The following is a 20,073-nucleotide window of genomic DNA, read 5'->3' on the forward strand; positions in this document are numbered from 1 at the left end:
GAGGTTCTCACTACTGGCCACTTTCACAAAATGCTACCTGCCTGGCTATCAATGATGGTCGTTAGACTTCAGTGCTTTAAATTAATCATTACCTAGAACAGGTATGTAATTCAGAACTTATGACTTTTCTGGCATACATACTTTGTCCAAGACAAGATTCATAAAGTGATAAAGCCACAGAGTCAGCCAGTCAGCTAGCAACTTAAGAAATAGATCAGCAGTGGCAGACCCTGTATTTCTTGAATGACAGGTTTACTTTTAGGCTCCATTCACACTTGTGCGATTTGTCATGCAACTTTTCACATCAAAGTCACATGACAAGTCGTTCCCCATGTTTTCCACTGATAACCATTCATATATGTGGCTTCCTCAAGTTGCAGCAACTCCAAAGTAGTTCATGCACTACTTTGGTCTGACTTTCATGCAACTAGAGGACCATAGACTTCAATGTTAACCCTCAAACGTTACATGAAAGTCGTACCAAAATGTTATACAATGCAACAGTTGTGCAACAGCTGTCCATTATCACTGGTCAAAGCCAAAGTCATATGCAAGTTGTACCCTTCTGAAGTTGCGGCAAAGTTGCTCTAAAGTTGGTTCAACTTTAGAGTCATACAGGTGTGAATGGAGCCTAAAGGCCCGTACACACGAGTGGAAATTCGGCCGGGAATTTTCGTCCGACGACCGATCTGCCGATTTTCGGCTTGTTAGTATGGTGCTTCCGACAACCGACTCCGACTTTGCGGCCGAAAAAATCCTGATGTGCAGGCTATATAATTTTTGTCAACCGTCAAAACATGTCCGATTTTCGTCTCATTAGTACAGATTTCGATGGGGAAAAATCTTATGAGCAAGACTAGGCATGCTCAGAGATGAAAGAACACAAAGAAAGCAATCCAACACATGACATCACTTCTGAAGTAGAATTCTGTCGTGGGGAAAATTTGTGTGCAGTCTAGAGCACATTCCAACCAACAGACACCACTCTGGACAAAAGACGGACGACCGGTCGGCGGAAATTCGCTGCGTGTGTACGAGGCTTAAGCCCTGGTTCACATCTGAGAACGTTTCTAGAAGAGCTTCAATGCTCAATGTGAAAAATCCCATTTTGTTGTATGGTGCCCAATCACACGAGCGCTTTTCTAGAAACTCTTCAATGCTCAACATCAGGATGCCCATCGTACTCTATGGTGCCCAGTCACACCTGAGTGTCATGTCACTTTCAGCTCTTGCTCGAAAAAGTACCTGAGCTTCTTTGGGGCAGAGTTGTCTGTGCACCATAAAAATGCCTAAAAATGTGTGCATTGTTCGAGTTATTCCTTGCCTTTCCTTCTCCTAGTACTTAACTATTTATTGGTGAAAACAAAAGCGTTCAAGCCTATAAACACCTGAAAATAATGCGAACAAATGTGAAAAAATGCTCCGACAACACTTGAAGAAGCTCAAGCGTGAACCTAATCTAAAAGGGGGAGCCAATTCAAGATAAATCCGATCACATGTAATATACAGATGACCACTAGGGGGAGCATTTGCAAGCCAGCCACAAGTGTAAAAGTCTTGACAAATCCGACCTCCATGTAATAGTTGCACCAATAGAACATGTGACAAACAATCACTTCCCATTATTATGTATTGACTTGGATCTCCTTAGCATTAGAAACACATATAAATAACTGAGAAGGGCACCCAACCACCTACAGGTTGTAAAACAAGCCAAGAATCCATATCAGGTTACTGTGCAGCATTGAACACTGAATGGCCTTTTAATAACTCCAGACTTCCTGAAATAAAGGTTTATCTGCGGCTCATGTGGATTGGTTTAAAGCACAAATTGAAGGCTTAGCTGCATTGTTCAGAGGAAGGGTTTCACTGTCTGCTCTATAATTGTAATTACCTGACACGGCTGACTCCATGGTACTTAACCTACTTTTTACATGAGCAAGAGCAGAAATATATGTATTAACAAGTACCTAGATATACCTGCAAGACACACTGCAAACATTTCTCTCTACTTATTTGTGGCACAGTCTACTACAGTGTTTCGCAACCTTTTTAGCGCCAGCTCCTGTCACAGGCAAAGTGCTACCAAATCTGGGTGATCCCTTAAGTGAAGATTGTGTTTAAGGTCAGTTTTTTTAAATTAAAATCACATAGCAATGGGCATACCTGTTCTAGATCTGCACTAGTGCTCTGTGCTGTGTTCAAACTGATCTGCAGGTGCAGCACAGTGCACCTCAACTAAGCCATAGACTTTTTTTATTACCTGAGGGTTTGGTGCGCTTTCTCAAAGCACACCAAAACTCCTGAATGCATGAGCAGATTGGGCACGGACCTGTCAGTCGCCCACTCCGCTCACTCTACTTAAGGCTTTAGAACCACTTTCAATCTTCTCCTGAATGCTGGCCACCTGCCCTGGATGAGAGTAATGCTTTGCTATGGTAAAGTGAATCAGATACCATCACCATAGCAATGAATGACATGAGCATCATTGGTTGTTATGGTACTGGTGCTCCCCCTGCCTGAACCATAGCAACACATTTCGCAAAGCAACAGGGGTAAATTGGGTACTTTGCTTGGGCACCTGGGGGAACCCAGCAGCACCCAGGCTAAGAAACGCTGGACTAGTACATGGAGGGTTGGGTCATAGCGAAAAAAATAGCATTTGTTGAGCTATCCCTACATCACTGGGGACTGGAATGCCGCAGATGTTAAACGTGGCCACAAACTTTGGCACAGTGATGGTCAACCTACATGATAAAGAGGGCCTCAAGGGTAAGTGGATGGAATTCTATGTAGACAGGCAAAAGGAGATTATTAGAAACTGCAGATAATGTAGAGGAGATGGTTACAGACTGCAGACATACAACAGGACATGGTGAGAGACAGCAAATAATATACAGTAGATGGTCAGAGGCTGCAGATATGCTACAAAGTTGGTCAGAGACTGTAGATATGAGACAGAGGTGGTCAGAGACTGCAGATATGCTACATGCAACGATGAGAGACTGCAGATATGCTACAGGAGATGATAGGACTGCAGATATGCTACAGGAGATGATGAGACTGCAGATATGCTACTGGAGATGATGAGACTGCAGATATGCTACAAGAGATGATGAGACTGCAGATATGCTACTGGAGATGATGAGACTGCAGATATGCTACAAGAGATGATGAGACTGCAGATATGCTACTGGAGATGATGAGACTGCAGATATGCTACAGGAGATGATGAGACTGCAGATATGCTACAAGAGATGATGAGACTGCAGATATGCTACAGGAGATGATAGGACTGCAGATATGCTACAGGAGATGATAGGACTGCAGATATGCTACAGGAGATGATAGGACTGCAGATATGCTACAGGAGATGATGAGACTGTAGATATGCTACAAGAGATGATGAGACTGCAGATATGCTACAAGAGATGATGAGACTGCAGATATGCTGCTGGAGATGATGAGACTGCAGATATGCTGCCGGAGATGATGAGACTGCAGATATGCTACAAGAGATGATGAGACTGCAGATATGCTACAGGAGATGATAGGACTGCAGATATGCTACAGGAGATGATAGGACTGCAGATATGCTACAGGAGATGATGAGACTGTAGATATGCTACAAGAGATGATGAGACTGCAGATATGCTACAAGAGATGATGAGACTGCAGATATGCTGCTGGAGATGATGAGACTGCAGATATGCTGCCGGAGATGATGAGACTGCAGATATGCTACAGGAGATGATGAGACTGCAGATATGCTACATGCAATGATGAGAGACTGCAGATATGCTACAGGAGATGATCACAGACTGTAGATATGATATGTGAGATTGTCAGAGACTGCAAATATGCTACAGGAGATGATGAGACTGCAGATATGCTACAGGAGATGATGAGACTGCAAATATGCTACAGGAGATGATGAGACTGCAGATATGCTACATGAGACTGCAGATATGCTGCCGAAGATGATGAGACTGCAGATATGCTACAGGAGAGGATGAGACTGCAGATATGCTACAAGAGATGACAAGACTGCAGATATGCTACAAGAGATGACGAGACTGCAGATATGCTGCTGGAGATGATGAGACTGCAGATATGCTGCCGGAGATGATGAGACTGCAGATATGCTGCCGGAGATGATGAGACTGCAGATATGCTGCCGGAGATGATGAGACTGCAGATATGCTGCCGGAGATGATGAGACTGCAAATATGCTACAGGAGATGATGAGACTGCAAATATGCTACAGGAGATGATGAGACTGCAGATATGCTACAGGAGATGATGAGACTGCAGATATGCTACAGGAGAGGATGAGACTGCAGATATGCTACAAGAGATGACGAGACTGCAGATATGCTGCCGGAGATGATGAGACTGCAGATATGCTGCCGGAGATGATGAGACTGCAGATATGCTGCCGGAGATGATGAGACTGCAGATATGCTACAGGAGATGACGTGTGACCAAACATCCTATAGGAGTTGTTGGAGTCCAGTGACATGCATCAGAAGACAGTCATAGGCTGAAGACATATTACATGAAACTGTTAGTGATCACTGCCTATTCTATCCCTTGCTTTCACATTTGTGCTTACAAATTACTTGTGCCTTATTTAATATTTATATCAGCAAGATGTATTATACAAATCTAAAATGAGAAAAAAATGTAAACAGCACTGACAAGATTAGGATAGGGTGAAAATAATAAACCAAACAATTGAAACACTGGAATCTAAAGAACATTTTCCTTGACTTGCTTGGGTAAGCACTTAGGTAAGGAAAGCACAGACTGTCTGAAGAATCCATTAAGGCCTGCACAAAAAGTGCTGAAAGGGCCACATGCGGCACCTGGGTTCACATCTTGGGCACCAGGGTCTTAGAAATGATATAGCCAGATGTGCCCAGTCTAAAAACGCTAGAGTTTGTGAGATATATAACACATTTGTCTGCTTTTAGTTATTTCAGATTTTTCATTCCATATTTCCTTCTTGTGGTGAACATGGAAATGCATCTGTGTGTTCCAGAAATTGTGTCTTCTTTAACACAGTTGACCAATTAGGTGCATCAATGGGCCCAAACATGTAATACTGCCAATATGCCAGCACTTCAAAGACCTTTGATAATCCCTAACTGATTTCTGTGTCAGAGAAGTATGTGGATCCCAGCATGCCCAACATGGGGGCACCTTCATGTGTTTTTGTATCCCTTCAAAATAAGATCAGTAGAGCTCTATATACAATAAGGGACAAAGGCTCTGCTTTGGGAGATGTATGACTTATCTCCAAGCTGGGCAAAAATCAAGGCCATTCTATATGTTGTGTGCCCAGGATTCGGGTGCTCCTCAAGTGAAATATGAAGTAAGTTACCTATGCCACAAATCATGATGCCTGGGTTTTGGCAGTATGGATTGTCTGGATACATTGACATACACTATATTGTGTATTAATATTGGGACACCTGCCTTTACATGCACATGAACTTTAATGGCATCCCAGTCTTAGTCCGTAGGGTTCAATATTGAGTTGGCCCACTCTTTGCCGCTATAGCACTTCAACTCCTCTGGGAAGGTTGTCCACAAGGTTTAGGAGTGTGTCTGTGAGCATGTTTGACCATTCTTCCAGAAGCGCATTTTGGCACTTTTTCACTGCAAGTACCAGCTCGGCTCTACTCGGCCCTGCTTGGCCCGGTTTGCTTTTCCACTGCTGGTACCGCATGGTACGGTGTTGGAACGGTTCGGTACGGTAGTACTAAAGTTAAGTGGGTGGGATAACAACGGGGTGGGTGGGATTCTCTGACCAATCAGTGGCTAGTAGTGACTGCATGCAAAGGATTGTGGGATATGGTACCGGGTATGGTACCTCTTGGAACCACAATCGAGTAGGTACTGTTTTTGAGAGCCGTACCGTTCGGTTCCATGCAGTGGAAAAGTGCCGCCGTACCGTACTGAACCGTTCCTACAAAATACCATGCGGTACCAGCAGTGGAAAAGCACAAAAGCGAGCCGAACCGTTCAGTTCCATGCAGTGGAAAAGCGCCATTTGTGAGGTCAGGCACTGATGTTGGAGAGAAGGCCTGGCTTGCAGTCTGCGCTCTAAATCATCCCAAAGGTGTTCTGTCAGTTTCAGGTCAGGACTCTGTGCAGGCCAGTCAAGTTCCTCACCCCAAACTCGCTCATTCATGTCTTTATGAACATTGCTTTGTGCACTGGTGTGCAGTCATGTTGGAACAGGAAGGGGCCATCTCCAAACTGTTCCCACAAATTTGGGAGCATGAAATTGTCCTAAATGTCTTGGTATGCTGACGCCTTAAGAGTTCCCTTCACTGGAACTAAGGGACCAAGCCCAACTCCTGATAAACATCCCCACACCATAATCCCCCCTCCACCAAATGATTTAGAACAGTGCACAAAGCAAGTTCCATAAAGACATGGACAAGCGAGTTTGAAGTGGAGGAAGTTGACTGGCCTGCACAGTGCTGACCTCAACCCGAAAGAACACCTTTGGGATGAATTAGTGAGGGAACTGCAAGCCAGGCCTTCTCATCCAACATCAGCGCCTGACCTCACAAATTTGCTTCTGGAAGAATGGTCAAACATTCCCATGGACACACTCCTAAACCTTGTGGAAAGCCTTCCCAGAAGAGTTGAAGCTGTTATAGCTGCAAAGTGTGGACCAACTCAATATTAAACCCTACAGACTAAGACTGGGATGCCATTACAATTCATGTGGCCAATACTTTTTGACAATACAGTGTACTTTAAAACAGTACTAAAGCCACAGCGGGTTCCCAGAAGTTCACAAGATTCCCTCTTGCTCCATCCACAATTGCTGACTTTTTCTCCTAGTCTTTCTGTCGGCCCAGCATTCTATTCCTTCTGCCACTGTGTGACCGCTGATGATGCCTGAGCACTAGAGATATATTGTCCTGGCACCCGGCTCCATTCTCATTAGCTTAATGAGTGTATAAAGAGAAACAATTCTCAGCAGAGAGAGGTAAAGAAGTCTTGGCAGACAAACTACCTGCTTTGAAAAGTTTTTAAGTTTAGTCCTGCTTTCAACCTCCAGACATTGGCAGTGCCACAAGGACAACAACTCAGGAGTCCGGTGTGGAAAATATCCCCTGCAGACCTGTCATTGGTGATAAACTGACTAAAATGAAGCCAACAATTCAGTATATAAAAAATTAGCCATTTCTGGACTGGGGATTTATTTTCTAGCAGATCCCTTTAATCTTACCCTATACTCGTAATCTTGAATGCACACATTGCAGACACATGTACTGCACTTGGAAACCTTCCTAGATGTAAAATCATGTTAGTGAAATTCATGGCATTTTTAGGGCTATCCACAAATGTCACAACTAGTAGCAAAAACTATTCCCAGTCGCTGACAGTCTATATATTCCCAGACACTGACTATATATTTTAAAGGTCCTGTATGAAAAATAAGTGCTCAGATATGAAGCCATTGTCTCCTAATCAGGCAACTATAGTTGGACCGGAGAGTATTTTTCTGAGCAGTAGAGGACCTCTGCAGACCATATCCCGACTGACTGATCCTTGGCCAAGAAACCATTAAACACAATAGATTTTAATGGTTAAAAGTGAAAACTTTTTGCTTTTTCAGTTCTGGATAGAGGGGGGAAAAGTTAGACCCTCATTCAAGTTATTACTGCTGTCTGTATCCCCATTAGGGAGAAAAACCGTTCTCTTTGTTGTCCTTACCATTGTCAGCAAGATAGAAAGCGATGGGAAATCCAAAAGTTTGTTGTCTTTACAGGAAGAATCTAGGGTACATCTTCCAAGGTCCCAGTAAGAACTAAGACAAGAATTCTGTGACGGTATTCACCGTCACTATGAGTAAAAACAGATAATTAATGGTTAAATTGCTTCAGATGGGACGGTCATATTTGCCAGCCATATCTCCATATAGGAATATAAAGATTTATTCCCATTTGCCATGAAATCTGTTCTTCCTAAATGCTGTGTATATTACATATCTTTCAATGTCAGAGAGGTTTTCCTTTTGTTGTGTATTGGGAGGGAATGTGGATTGCCCTGTCTCATTGTTAAGTGCTAATGACCTCCCATTGCTCTGTCTGTCTGCCTTAAGAGAAACGTATTATGGGATGTATAAAGATATGTGGATTGAATGCTAAGGGGGAGGGGGGATTGTCCCACATTATATATTTTTGTGTACACAGAGTGTAAAACTCTGCTCCGATTGGATGGTGAATGTTGAGTACAGTCTTCAACAAGGTCCACCTGGGTGGTACCTTGTGGGTGAAAACTGTATATAAGTCTGTTCAATAAAGTTGTTCTAGAGTTCCTTCACCCTCATCTAGAGTCCTGTCTCTTATTGGGGGAATATGCTGCAAGGGATTGCTATGGTCTTCCATACTCCCTTAGAGAATCACTGAGCTCTTGTAAGAGCTTGTTCTGCTGCACTCTGTGGGGAAAGGAGGTTCACCCACAGGAACCTGGAGCCTTTTCGTAGGTCCAGGGTGGGTAGGAGATTGCGAGACCCTAACCAAGCTGCGACGGGTTGTGGGGTCTGAAGTGGTTACGGTGTCTGGTGGAGTGCTTGGAGCCCCTCAAAAAGCACTAGGAGCATCTGTCAACGGAGGTACCCGGTCTGGGGTGCCCTGATCCGTTACAAATTCCTTTTACTTTGGGGATATTTCCTCATTTCCTGTTGTGACTTCCGAGACAGGAAGTGAAGGAAAATCTCTTAAATGGGTCACAGATGGTAAAAATAACCCAACAGGGACTTTACCTTACCTTACACTATCCAAACCCCCCAAAAATAGTTTTGCCTTTATAACCTGGACTGTAGCTGATAACTGCTGTTGATTTTCTTCCTTTGTTGCTGCTACATTATCCTTCAGCAGTGTGGACAGGGTTAAATTGCATATTCATTAATGTAGAGGTGCAGAAGCCATCTTTAAGGAGACCACTTTGTACTGCTCATCTATGAAGCATCTCCAGTGCAGGGGGCAGCCATCTTGGCTGGGTCTAGAGAACGATTATTGGTTGATGCAACAGAGCAAGGGGACATCGAACTTGCCGGCTGAAGAAAGGGAGCTCTGTTGTGCCACAAGCCTGCAGAATGCAGGAAGAAAGCCATTGTGGGGACCATTTGCTGATACAACCATTTTCCTGTGCTGTGCAGCTGAGATAGAGCTCCGCAAGGTGGCAGTGAAGGGGGAACAGTGGTGTGTGGCCAGATTTTGCTGGAGCTTTCTGATGCTGTGTTGCCCAGGAGAAGAGGACTGATCCGAGATGGCTGCTGCCATCATACTCTGTGCAAAGCTACATATGAGGGGATGGTCCTGGAAGCAAACAGGTAAGTGGGAAAGAGACTGAGCTGTTGCTGGATGAACAGATCCCTGCCATAGCTGACCACAATTGGGTGAGAACTCAGAGAAGCAAATAGACTGAGAATCTGCTCCCTGGGGGGATGTAATTTGGATGCCTAGGGAAATCAGACTGTACTAAAGAGCGCCCCCACCAAGGATGGAAAAGAGAAACTGTTTCAGTAGGATTGAAGGAGAGATTATCAGCAACTTCTATTCCTGTCTGACTTAAACTGAACTTTTACTGAATAAGAACCCATGTCCGGTGACCCAGAAAAGGGTGTCTTGGAATGTGTAAGAGACTAACATCATACAAAATAATCCTTGGTCTACTGGGAACTGTTGGGCTTTTTAATGGGTCCCAACTTTGCCGGCTGATGTTGAATCTTTTATCTGCTGGGAACAGATGTGCTTTGTTCATGGGCCCCAACTTTGCCGGCCAATGTTTATTTTTATTTTTTCATCATTTACTGGGCAGTGGGATAACACTGGAATTGTTATGGGAAGTTAGGGCTGTCTTTATATACTGTTGTTAGGTAAATGCAGTTCTGTTCATTACTGTTAGTCAGAATACTACAGGAGTTTATCCATATCTCTGATGGGTAAAATTATTGTCTTATTGATTATTTATTTGAATAAGTACATTTGCCAAACCTCTCCTCTTTAGGCTATGCTTAGTCTAATACATTATATGAATACCTCAAGGTGTGTTGGGCAGTGCTGGGTGATCAAGGTGAGTCATCTTCACCAACCAAGCAATTTGTATCCAATGAAGAAAGCCCTTGTACTACATAGTTATTGGTAGATCTAAAGGGGAATGTTAGTCAGATTGTGGAGAGCTTTAGATACTGGTCAAAAAACTGCAAGGAGCATAAACATGCACTCTTGGCTGCAATTCATGTTTATGGTAAAATCATGCTACAGTACACATGGTGGAACCTTCAGGCCACCATCTAATGGCTAAAAACTGGAAGCAATAAAATGACCTTGCTGGCCACAACAGCCTATATGATTCATAATTTCATGGCATAAACTGTGCTGAACCAAAACAAAAAAAAAACAAGAAATCAAAATGGTTACTATTAGATGGGTGTCATATGGGGGCTTTAGGTTGCAATGCCTCTACTAAATAATTAGCACATCTTATTTTTTATTCTTCAAAGCAGAACCCCATCCAAAATGGGAAGTTCAGTTTTAAGGACTCCTCCCCTGCTCCTCAAAAGTGTTAATTGTGCAAGAGGAGCGGGGGGACAGGTCCTTAAAGCGGAAGTTCTCATTTTGGGTGGAGTTACGCTTTAAGCAAAAAAAATAAGACATGCTAATTATTATGTGGAGATATTGCAACCTAAGGATGGCCACAGTCATTAGATGGTGGCCTGAAGGTTCCACCATGTGTACTGTAGCATGATTTTGCCATAAACATGCATTGCTGTTTCAGCCAAGTGTGCATGTTTATGCTCCTTGCAGAGTTTTTTAACCACTGATTCTACAGTATTTAAAGCTCTCCACAATCTGACTAAACAATTCCCTTTAGATCTACCAATAACTATGTATTACAAGTGCTTTCTTAATTTGATACAAATTGCTTGGTTGGTGTAGGTAGGTTTGACACCTTTGAGGAGCAGGAGTGGGGGGTGGCGGGCGGCAGGTACCCGATTTTGACAGGTATCAGCTTCCCACTTCTGTTCCAAGTGCCGCGGCACTCTGCAACGGAAGCTCTCCTTCCTCTCTCCTCCCTGACCGGTCCCAGAGGACTGCATCCATCACTCACGATGCGCAGAGCGACTCGCGCTTGCGCAGTGGCCACCCAGCTGTGAAGCTGCAAGCTGTCAAAGCCGGGTGCCCATAGAAAAGATACCAGCTTTGGGGACCGAAGACAGCGGATGAGACCGCCTGGGGTGAGCTTATCGCTGGATCCTGGGACAGGTGAGTGGCTTAAAGGATACGTCTAGTCAAAACCTAACTAAGGCTAAACCTGCTCTGTGCCACATTCTAAGACTATTCTATTTAACCCTGTAAAGCAAAAATCCCTGTACTTACCTTTTCTACACCTGATCCGGTCCGGTCTCCAGCGACGGAAGGTCTGTGCAGGAGAGGACCGACAACGGCTGTAAAATAAATGGGAAGTGATGTCACCCATAGACTTACTATGGGGCTTCCTTTGTTGAGTGCCTCTCCTGCACCCGCCTCCGTGCTGAAGCCGCCACTGACAGATCAGGGAGTGGAACGGATCGGGTGCAAAAAAGGTAAGTACAGTGATTTTTTGCTATACAGGGAAAGATAGAACAGTTTCAGAATGTGGCATAGAGCAGGTTTAGCGTTAGGCCCCTTTTACACGGGCTTTCCGATAAGGTCTGCCTGTCAGTTTTTCAGGCGGATCTGATTGGATGCTCCATGCACCCCTTTGGAGCGGCAGATGTCAGCGGTGACATGTCAGCTGACACGCGCTGCAATCCGATCCGATTCTGTCAGTGAAATCCAGATGGATGGAAGCCTATTTTCCATCCATCTGGAGGATCAGATCAGATAGGATCGGATGAAAACAGACACGCGGTCCGTTTTCATCCGATCTCCAAAAGAGAAGAGCGGGATCTGACAGCTCTGTCTCTGCACACAGAGCGGAGATGGACCTGTCATCCGCCTGCTCAGCGGGGATCGGTGGATCAGTCCCCGCTGAGCAAAATGGAGTCCGCCAGGCGAAAAGCCCGTGTGAAAGGACCCTTAGTTAGGTTTTGACAGGACTTATCCTTAAGTGCCGGTTCACATTATTGCGGATGCGCTGATCGCATGTAATTAGGAGCGCACTGCTCCTTCATTACATGCGATCTCCTGTGCGGATGCGAGTTCAGCCATACACTTTGCAAACAGCAAACACGCACATGAGGCATTTTTTGAGCTGCCTCAGAATCAGATCGCACAGTGGTTCACACTTGTGCAATCCGATTCTGTGCGTACTTGCAGATCGCACTGCGATATGCGATCAAACTGGGGGTGTCGTTAACATTTAATTGACACCCCCTGCGTAACGCATATGGCAGTGTGAACTGCCAGATGTGCGGATGCGATGTGGGATCACGCTGCATATTCGCAGCGCTCCCACATCGCACAAATGTGAACCGAGTCTTAAACCTAGAAGTTGATTGGTTACCTTGCACAGCTGCAACAGATTCTGTGTGCACCAGTTTTAGTAAATCTTCACCATCATGTCATAATATTTATAAATGAAGATGTAATAATATATAGTTACCACCAGATGGCACACTGGTACAGCTGCCTCCATTCTGGCACGGCTTCCTCTCGCACGCATCAGGATAGAGCACGCAGCCGAGTTTTAATTCTGTTAATCCGACCACTTCTGCAAAGCTGCTTCTCTTGTTCTGAAGTGGCAGTTCATTGTTATTCAAGACGACGGAGTCCAAGCATCCCTGGAAGCCACCCAAGACCTGTGTACTCCTTTTGTCGGTCAGGCTTCGGACATTTTCCACCTGCACCTGGGCCCCGAAATAAATCGAGCTGTCGGTGCCGAGGGTCTGGAAGTAGAGCGGCGCCTTGCGACGTTCCACGTAGCTATCATCCAGCGACAAGCTTGTGAAATTCCGATTCAGCTCCAGAAAGACCGAGTGCCAATTCCCATCGTTCACCGTCCGGCCAGAAATTCCCAGGATTCCTGGCCCGCTGCCACAGTCCAATTGGAACCATAACTTACCGTCCACAATCTGCGGGAGAAGAACAAAAGAAGAATGCAATGAGCGAAATCCATCGATTTATCAACTGAAAACACTCAGCGTCATGTGAGAGAGATCCCGCCTGGGTGACGGCGGATAAAAAGGAACAGAAATAGAACAAAAACACTCAGCCACTCGGGAAGTTACATGGCGGGGAAAATAGACACTTGATTTAAGCTCTGGCTAAGTCTATCTGGGTTTTCCATTATATTGCTGTATCTGCAGAGCTACGGCACATAAAAAAGCCACACCAACTCCATTAAAGTTATATTAAGCCCAAACTTTTTATTTTTTTCATTTTTGGATAGAGAAGGGAAGGGTTAAAACCTGTACTAGTTGAGTTCTTGTTGTTTGTGCACCATTAGGGAAATTTCCCTTTACTTCCTGTCCCAGAGACACAGCAGGAAATGATCGCAAAGTGAGGAGCGTTTCCCTCTAAGGCCCAATTCACACCTGAGCATATCGTTTTCAGGCGTTTAAGGGGGGATATGATCAACATGTATAAATACATAAGGGGTCCATATAGTGAACTTGGTGTTGAGTTATTCACTTTAAGGTCAACACAGAGGACAAGGGGGTACTCTTTATGTCTAGAGGAAAACAGATTTCATCTCCAAATAAGGAAAGGTTTCTTCACCGTAAGAGCTGTGAAAATGTGGAATAGACTCCCTCCAGAGGTGGTTCTGGCTCGCTCACTAGGTTGCTTTAACCACTTAAGCCCCGGAAGGATTTTACCCCCTTCCTGACCAGGGGGTATTTTGCGATTCGGCACTGCGTGAATTTAACGGACAATTGCGCGGTCGTGCGACGCTGTACCCAAATGAAACTGACGTCCTTTTTTTCCCACAAACAGAGCTTTCTTTTGGTGGTATTTGATCACCTGTGCGATTTTTACTTTTTGCGCTATAAACAAAAACAGAGCGACACTTTTGAAAAAATAACAATATTTTTCACATTTTTTTATATGAAATTTCCCCAAAAAAATGTAAAAATCAAATTTTTTTAACATTTTAGGCCAATTTGCTTTCTGCTCCATATGGTTGGTAAAAAAAATCGCAATAAGCGCATTTTGATTGGTTTGCGCAAAAGTTATTGCGTTTACTAACTAAGGGAAAGATTTCTGTCATTTTTGGTGTTTTTTTTTTAACGAGTAATAGCGGCAATCTGCGATCTTTTTTGCGGGACTGCAACATTGTGGCGGACAGATCGGACCCTTGACTGACATTTTTGACACTTTTGGGGTTACCAGTGACATTACTACAGTAATCAGTGCTATACATATGCACGGTTACTGTAAAAATGACACTGGCAGGGAAGGGGTTAACTTTATTAGAGAGCAAGGGGTTAAGTGTGTCCCTAGGGGCGTGATTCTAACTGTAAAGGGGTGTGGCTAGTGATGTAAGCACAGAGACATACGATCCTACATAGCAGGATCGTATGATCTCTGTTCTTACATCAGGGAGAATGACAGGTGGCTTTGTTTATATCAGTCTTTCTTCCTCTCCACGGGGAGATCGCGAGTGGCCGGCGGACATCGGGTCCGCCGGTCACACGCGCGGACTTTTTAGGGGAACGAGCGGCGGCGCGCGCTCACCCCCTAGAGGCTCACAGGCTAGGGACGTAGTCCTACGTCACTTTGCCTGTACGGGGCTGACCGCCACAGTAAATAGTCGTGCGGCGGTCGGCAAGCGGTTAAAAAGGTCCTGGATTCTTTCCTGGGTGTACTTAATATAAGTGGGTACTAATATTTATAGGTAAAGTTGATCCTGGGAATATCCGATTGCCTCTCGGGGAATCAGGAAGGAGTTTTTTTTCCCTGCTGGAGCAAATTGGATCATGCTTTGCTGGGGTTTTGCGCCTTCCTCTGGATCAATTGCGGGTATAGGATTGCGTATATGGGATTGTATGGTTGGGTTTTCTTGTTTTATTGGTTGAGCCAGATGGACTTGTGTTTTTTTTTTTCAACCTAACTATGTAACTATGTTTCTTTGGGCTTTTTTCAGGGTTTTTTTTGGGGGGGGGGTTCAGGTGTTTGGAGGCAAGCATTGACATCTAACAAAAAACGCTTGTAATCTGCCAAAAAAGAAGCTCATGTACTTTTTTGAGCTTCAGGCATTTTGCCTCAGGTGACAAAATGCTCATATGTGAACAGGGGGCCATTGAAATGAATAGGATTTTGCTTGTTGGGCGTTTTGAGACTTCAGAGATGAGCGTTTTACGAGCTGAAATACGCTCAGGTGTGAACAGGGCCTTAGGCCCCATTTACGCTTTTTAGAGGTAGCTGACAGGTGGTTCAGAGGCAATGGGGTTGATTTACTAAAGGCAAATAGGCTATGCACTTTGCAAGAGAAGTTGCTCCAGAGCTTAATAAATGAGTAGAAGCTCTGCTGACTTCCATCATCTAAACATGTGCAAGCAAAAATGCTTTCTTTTTTAATTTTCCTTGCATGTGATTGGGTATTCTTTGCAAAGGGATTCTTTACCTCATTTACTAAGCTCCAGAGCAACTTCACTTGCAGAGTGCAATTGCACTTTTCAAAGTGCACAGTCTATTTGCCTTTGGCAAATCAACTCCAATGTGTCACCTCCTAAGTGCCTGTTTTAACCACTGAAAGCCCGCAGCACTGTGCTGCACCCAGTCGCATAATGGTCCTGTGCACCTGAATGCGTTGGCAGCCATATGCATCAGTTGTATCGTTTTCCTGGCGATGTGTACTAACATGGCCACTGACGTTAGCAATAAAAGCAACCTCCTGCGCTCAAATGTGGTTGCTCCGAATCAACAATATTTGACGCCACCAACCTTTGCTGCCCTCTTAAAACTGAGGATGCCCAGTTATGCACAGCATTGAAAAAACAAAACAAAAAGAGGGCGCACCAGCCTAGCGCATTACCTTTATACACCATTTGATAATTCATAACAGTGTAAATTCTAAGAGTACTGCGCTTTTTGGTCTAGTATTTTTGGATAAGTAGGAGCAGCTAGCACAACAGAAGACAATCTGTAGCCATAACAATATATAAAAAAAAGTGCAGCTCTAAGAAATGTGAATGATGTATAAAAATATACAAAAAATATAACAAAAGTGACAATATATCAAAAAGTCCATGATGAAAATGTAAATCTTCAACAGTGCAGATCCAGGAAAATAATTATTGGTAGTATAGGAAAAGCGGGGGGTAGATTAGCCACCACCAACATCTAAGGGGCTTACGAGAAATGGTGGACCCAGTTTAGCGTATGCCTAATGGGGCAATACAGGCAGTTGTGTATCCACACCAGGTATATAGGGAAAGAAGGTCGATACGCAGCTTGACTTTGAACTGTAAAAGAGATATTATGAAATAATCCAGCTAGAGACTGACCCATTAGGTATACGCCAAACTGGGTCCACCGTTTCTGGTAAGCCCCCTAGATGTTGGTGGTGGCTGATCTACCCCCTGCTTTTCCTATACTACTAATAATTATTACCTGGATCTGCACTGTTTAAGATTTACATTTTCATCACAGACTTTTTGATATATTGTCACTTTTGTTATATTTGTAGTATATTTTTATACATCATTCACATTTCTTAGAGCTGCACTTTTTTAATATATTTTTCTGGCTACAGAATTAAATACATAGTTACATAGTTACAGTACATAGTTAGTGAGGTTGAAAAAAGACATCAGTCCATCCAGTTCAACCTATGATGTGTGTGTTTGCTGTTAACCGTACATTGAATATCCCTGTATGTTGTGGTCTTTAAGGTTTTGTTGTTGTTGTGGTCTTTAAGGTTTTGTTTTGGTTGTTGTTGTGGTCTTTAAGGTTTGAAACTATTGATGCTACCTGCTGATACCACTGCTTGTGGAAGAGAATTCCACATCCTTACTGCTCTGACAGTGAAGAACCCCCTACGTATTTTAAGGTTAAACCGTTTTTCCTCTAGTTTTAGTGAGTGGCCACGTGTCTTATTGTATTCCCTTTCTCTATAAAAAGTTTGTTCCTTATGCTAGGAATGATCACAGAGCGCCTGTGATCCTCCAATTTAGGGTCACAGGTCTCTGTTGATTCCACATGTCCCTCCCCCCACAGTTAGTAAACACTCCTCTAGGCTCACACTTAACCCTTTGATCACCCCTAGGTAAACCCTTTCCTTGCCAGTGTCATTATTACAGTAACTGTGTATATTTTTAGCACTGATTACTATAGTAATGTCACTGGTCCCCCCAAAAGTGTAAAAAATGTCAGTTAGGGGTCCAATCTGTCCGCCACAATGTCGCAGTCCCGCTAAAAATTGCAGATCACCGCCATTACTTGTAAAAATAAATAAATAAATAAAAAATGACATAAATCTTTCCCCTAGTTTGTAGACATGATAACTTTTGTGCAAAACAATCAAAATACGCTTATTGGGATTTTATTTTTTAACAAAAATATGTAGCAGAATGCAAATTGGGAAAATGAATAATATCAGCGCACAGTAAAAAATCATAAAATTAACAGCCGCCATTAACCAGCAGAATCACATACAAAGAAACAGTGCGGCGCTTCATAGATCAAATCAAACATAAATATTTAAAGTAAAAATGAGTAGAAAAAAGTCCATGCAAGACCTGTGGAAAGGAGATGAATCAGACTGATCCTAAATGAATACAAATTGGCCTACAATGATGAAAAAAATTTTTTTGGGGAATGTTATATAGCAGAATGTGAAAAATATTGTTTTTTTTTTTTCAGAATTGTCGCTCTTTTTTTTGTAGCACAAAAAATAAAAATCGCAGAGGTGATCAAATACCACCAAAAGAAAGCTCTGTTTGTGGGGAAAAAAAAGGACATCCATTTTCTTTAGATACAGTGTCGCACGACCATGCAATTATCAGTTAAAGTAACGCAGTGCCGAATCGCAAAAAATGGCCTGGTCATTAAGGGGGCAAATCCTTCCGATGCAGAAGTGGTTAAATAAATTTTGAACAAGTCTTAGTTTTAATGATGATTGAATGTGTTGAAGGTAAGCCATACTAGAATAAAGAAACAAATATGCCCGGTAATCCTGTATAGCCGCTATATTAGAATTCTGGGAACGTTTGGATAAATGCATTACAATTACGCAGATCCCTCATTATTTCCTCAATCAGCGAGGATATGCTAACAGCGACGTTTGTTAATATCTCACTCAGTGACTTCCAGTAACTGGATCCAGAAAGAGACATCCGTCACAGAGAGCGACAGTAGTTTAGAAAAGATCAGATGTCAGTGCAGTTCATTTTCCACGTGTGAGAATGGGCAATCTGGGAAGAATTTAGGCAATTTGTGGAGAACGAGCCCCACCGCCGACGCTGCCGTACAGCTCTTAGATAAACACTGGCAGAGATCACTTACTGATGATGATTAGGTGTTTAGGGCAGACACATAAGATTGGATTAGAGGATTTTCCTTTTATTATGACTTTAGACCTGACAATTTAATCATATGGGCTTAGCAAGCTGAAACTGCCTCCGTTAGAGAAGGAACATTCTTACTTGACAGCAGGGTGGCCATTTTGCAAGTCAATATCATGAATGTGGCAGTGATCTTTCTAATAGCAATTACTGGCATAGCATGAGCATAGGCTGTGATTTCTGTTTTTATTATATGTAATATTAATGGGTAAAGTGCAGTTTTACCAAAGCAATCATACACATACAACTTTCTTTTCCCTTCCCTACTACCATGAGCACATTGCAATCTTTGATGCACCTTGGAAATTTATTTTTCTGTAGCTCCATACCTAAAAATGCCAATCGGAAAACACGTTGTATTCATTCAGAAACTAAGGCACTAAGGCATATGTGTCAAACACAAGGCCCGTGGGCCGAATCCAGCCCTCCGGGTAATTTAATGTGGCCCTTGCACCTCTCCTGCAGCTGTAGTACCCCCCCATATTCAGAAACTCTAAGGCATATGTGTCAAACACAAGGCCCGTGGGCCAAATCAGACCCTCCAGGCCATTTCATGTGGCCCTTGCACCTCTCCTGAAGCTGTAGTACCCCCCCCATATTCAGAAACTATAAGGCATATGTGTCAAACACAAGGCCCGTGGGCCAAATCAGACCCTCCAGGCCATTTCATGTGGCCCTTGCACCTCTCCTGAAGCTGTAGTACCCCCCCATATTCAGAAACTATAAGGCATATGTGTCAAACACAAGGTCCGTGGGCTAAATTCGACCCTCCAGGCCATTGCATGTGACCCTTGCAGCTCTCCTGAAGCTGTAGTACCCCCCCCCCATATTCAGAAACTATAAGGCATATGTGTCAAACACAAGGCCCATGGGCCAAATCCGACCCTCCAGGCCATTTCATGTGGCCCCTGCACCTCTCCTGCAGCTGTAGGCTGTAGTACCCCCCCTCCCCCCAATATTCAGAAACTATAAGGCATATGTGTCAAACACAAGGCCCGTGGGCTGAATCCAGCCCTCCAGGTCATTTCAAGTGGTCCTTGCACCTCTTCTGCAGCTGTGGTACCCCCCCATATGCAGCCGTAAAGAGGCTCGGACCGATACATTTATGTGTTAAATGTCAATAATAAATAAACCCTTCCTTGCTAGGGCAAAAAATCTCCAACCCCTGAATCTCCTGCATAGGAGATATTTATCTCCTAGTCACCCTGTGTTTGTTCCTCGCGTCTAATTCTAGGATGTGGATGTAGATGTTATTTCTGGGACCGATACATTCATGTGTTAAATGTCAATAATAAGCAATCCCTTTCTCGCTAGGGCAAAAAAACTCCAACCCCTGAATCTCCTCAGTGGGAGATAGTTATCTCCTAGTCACCCTGTGTTTGTTCCTCATTATTATTGACATTTAGATTTACATTTCATGTTCCCATTCTTTTTTTTTTTCATATTGTTTACTGGGAAATCAGGCTATTGGCCCATTAAGACCATAATTCGCCTGGTAGCACTACTTATGACAGGTACACTTTACATCAACTCTACTGAAATCACAACTG

At 43.6% G+C, this 20,073-nt stretch overlaps 1 protein-coding gene across 4 annotated transcripts in view; it reads right to left on the reverse strand.

Moving 5' to 3' along the window:
- FAT3 (FAT atypical cadherin 3) overlaps positions 1-20,073 on the reverse strand; it is a 1,063,130-nt gene that overhangs the window by 36,139 nt on the left and 1,006,918 nt on the right. For all 4 annotated transcript variants that reach the window (XM_082246652.1, XM_082246650.1, XM_082246651.1 and 1 more), the window contains one exon: positions 12,622-13,090. In XM_082246652.1, the coding sequence (XP_082102778.1) occupies positions 12,622-13,090 (469 nt within the window). The remainder of the gene's footprint in view (positions 1-12,621; positions 13,091-20,073) is intronic.

This window comes from Pelophylax lessonae (assembly GCF_965119305.1).
Source record: "Pelophylax lessonae genome assembly, chromosome: 2".
Taxonomy (NCBI): Eukaryota; Metazoa; Chordata; class Amphibia; order Anura; family Ranidae; genus Pelophylax; species Pelophylax lessonae.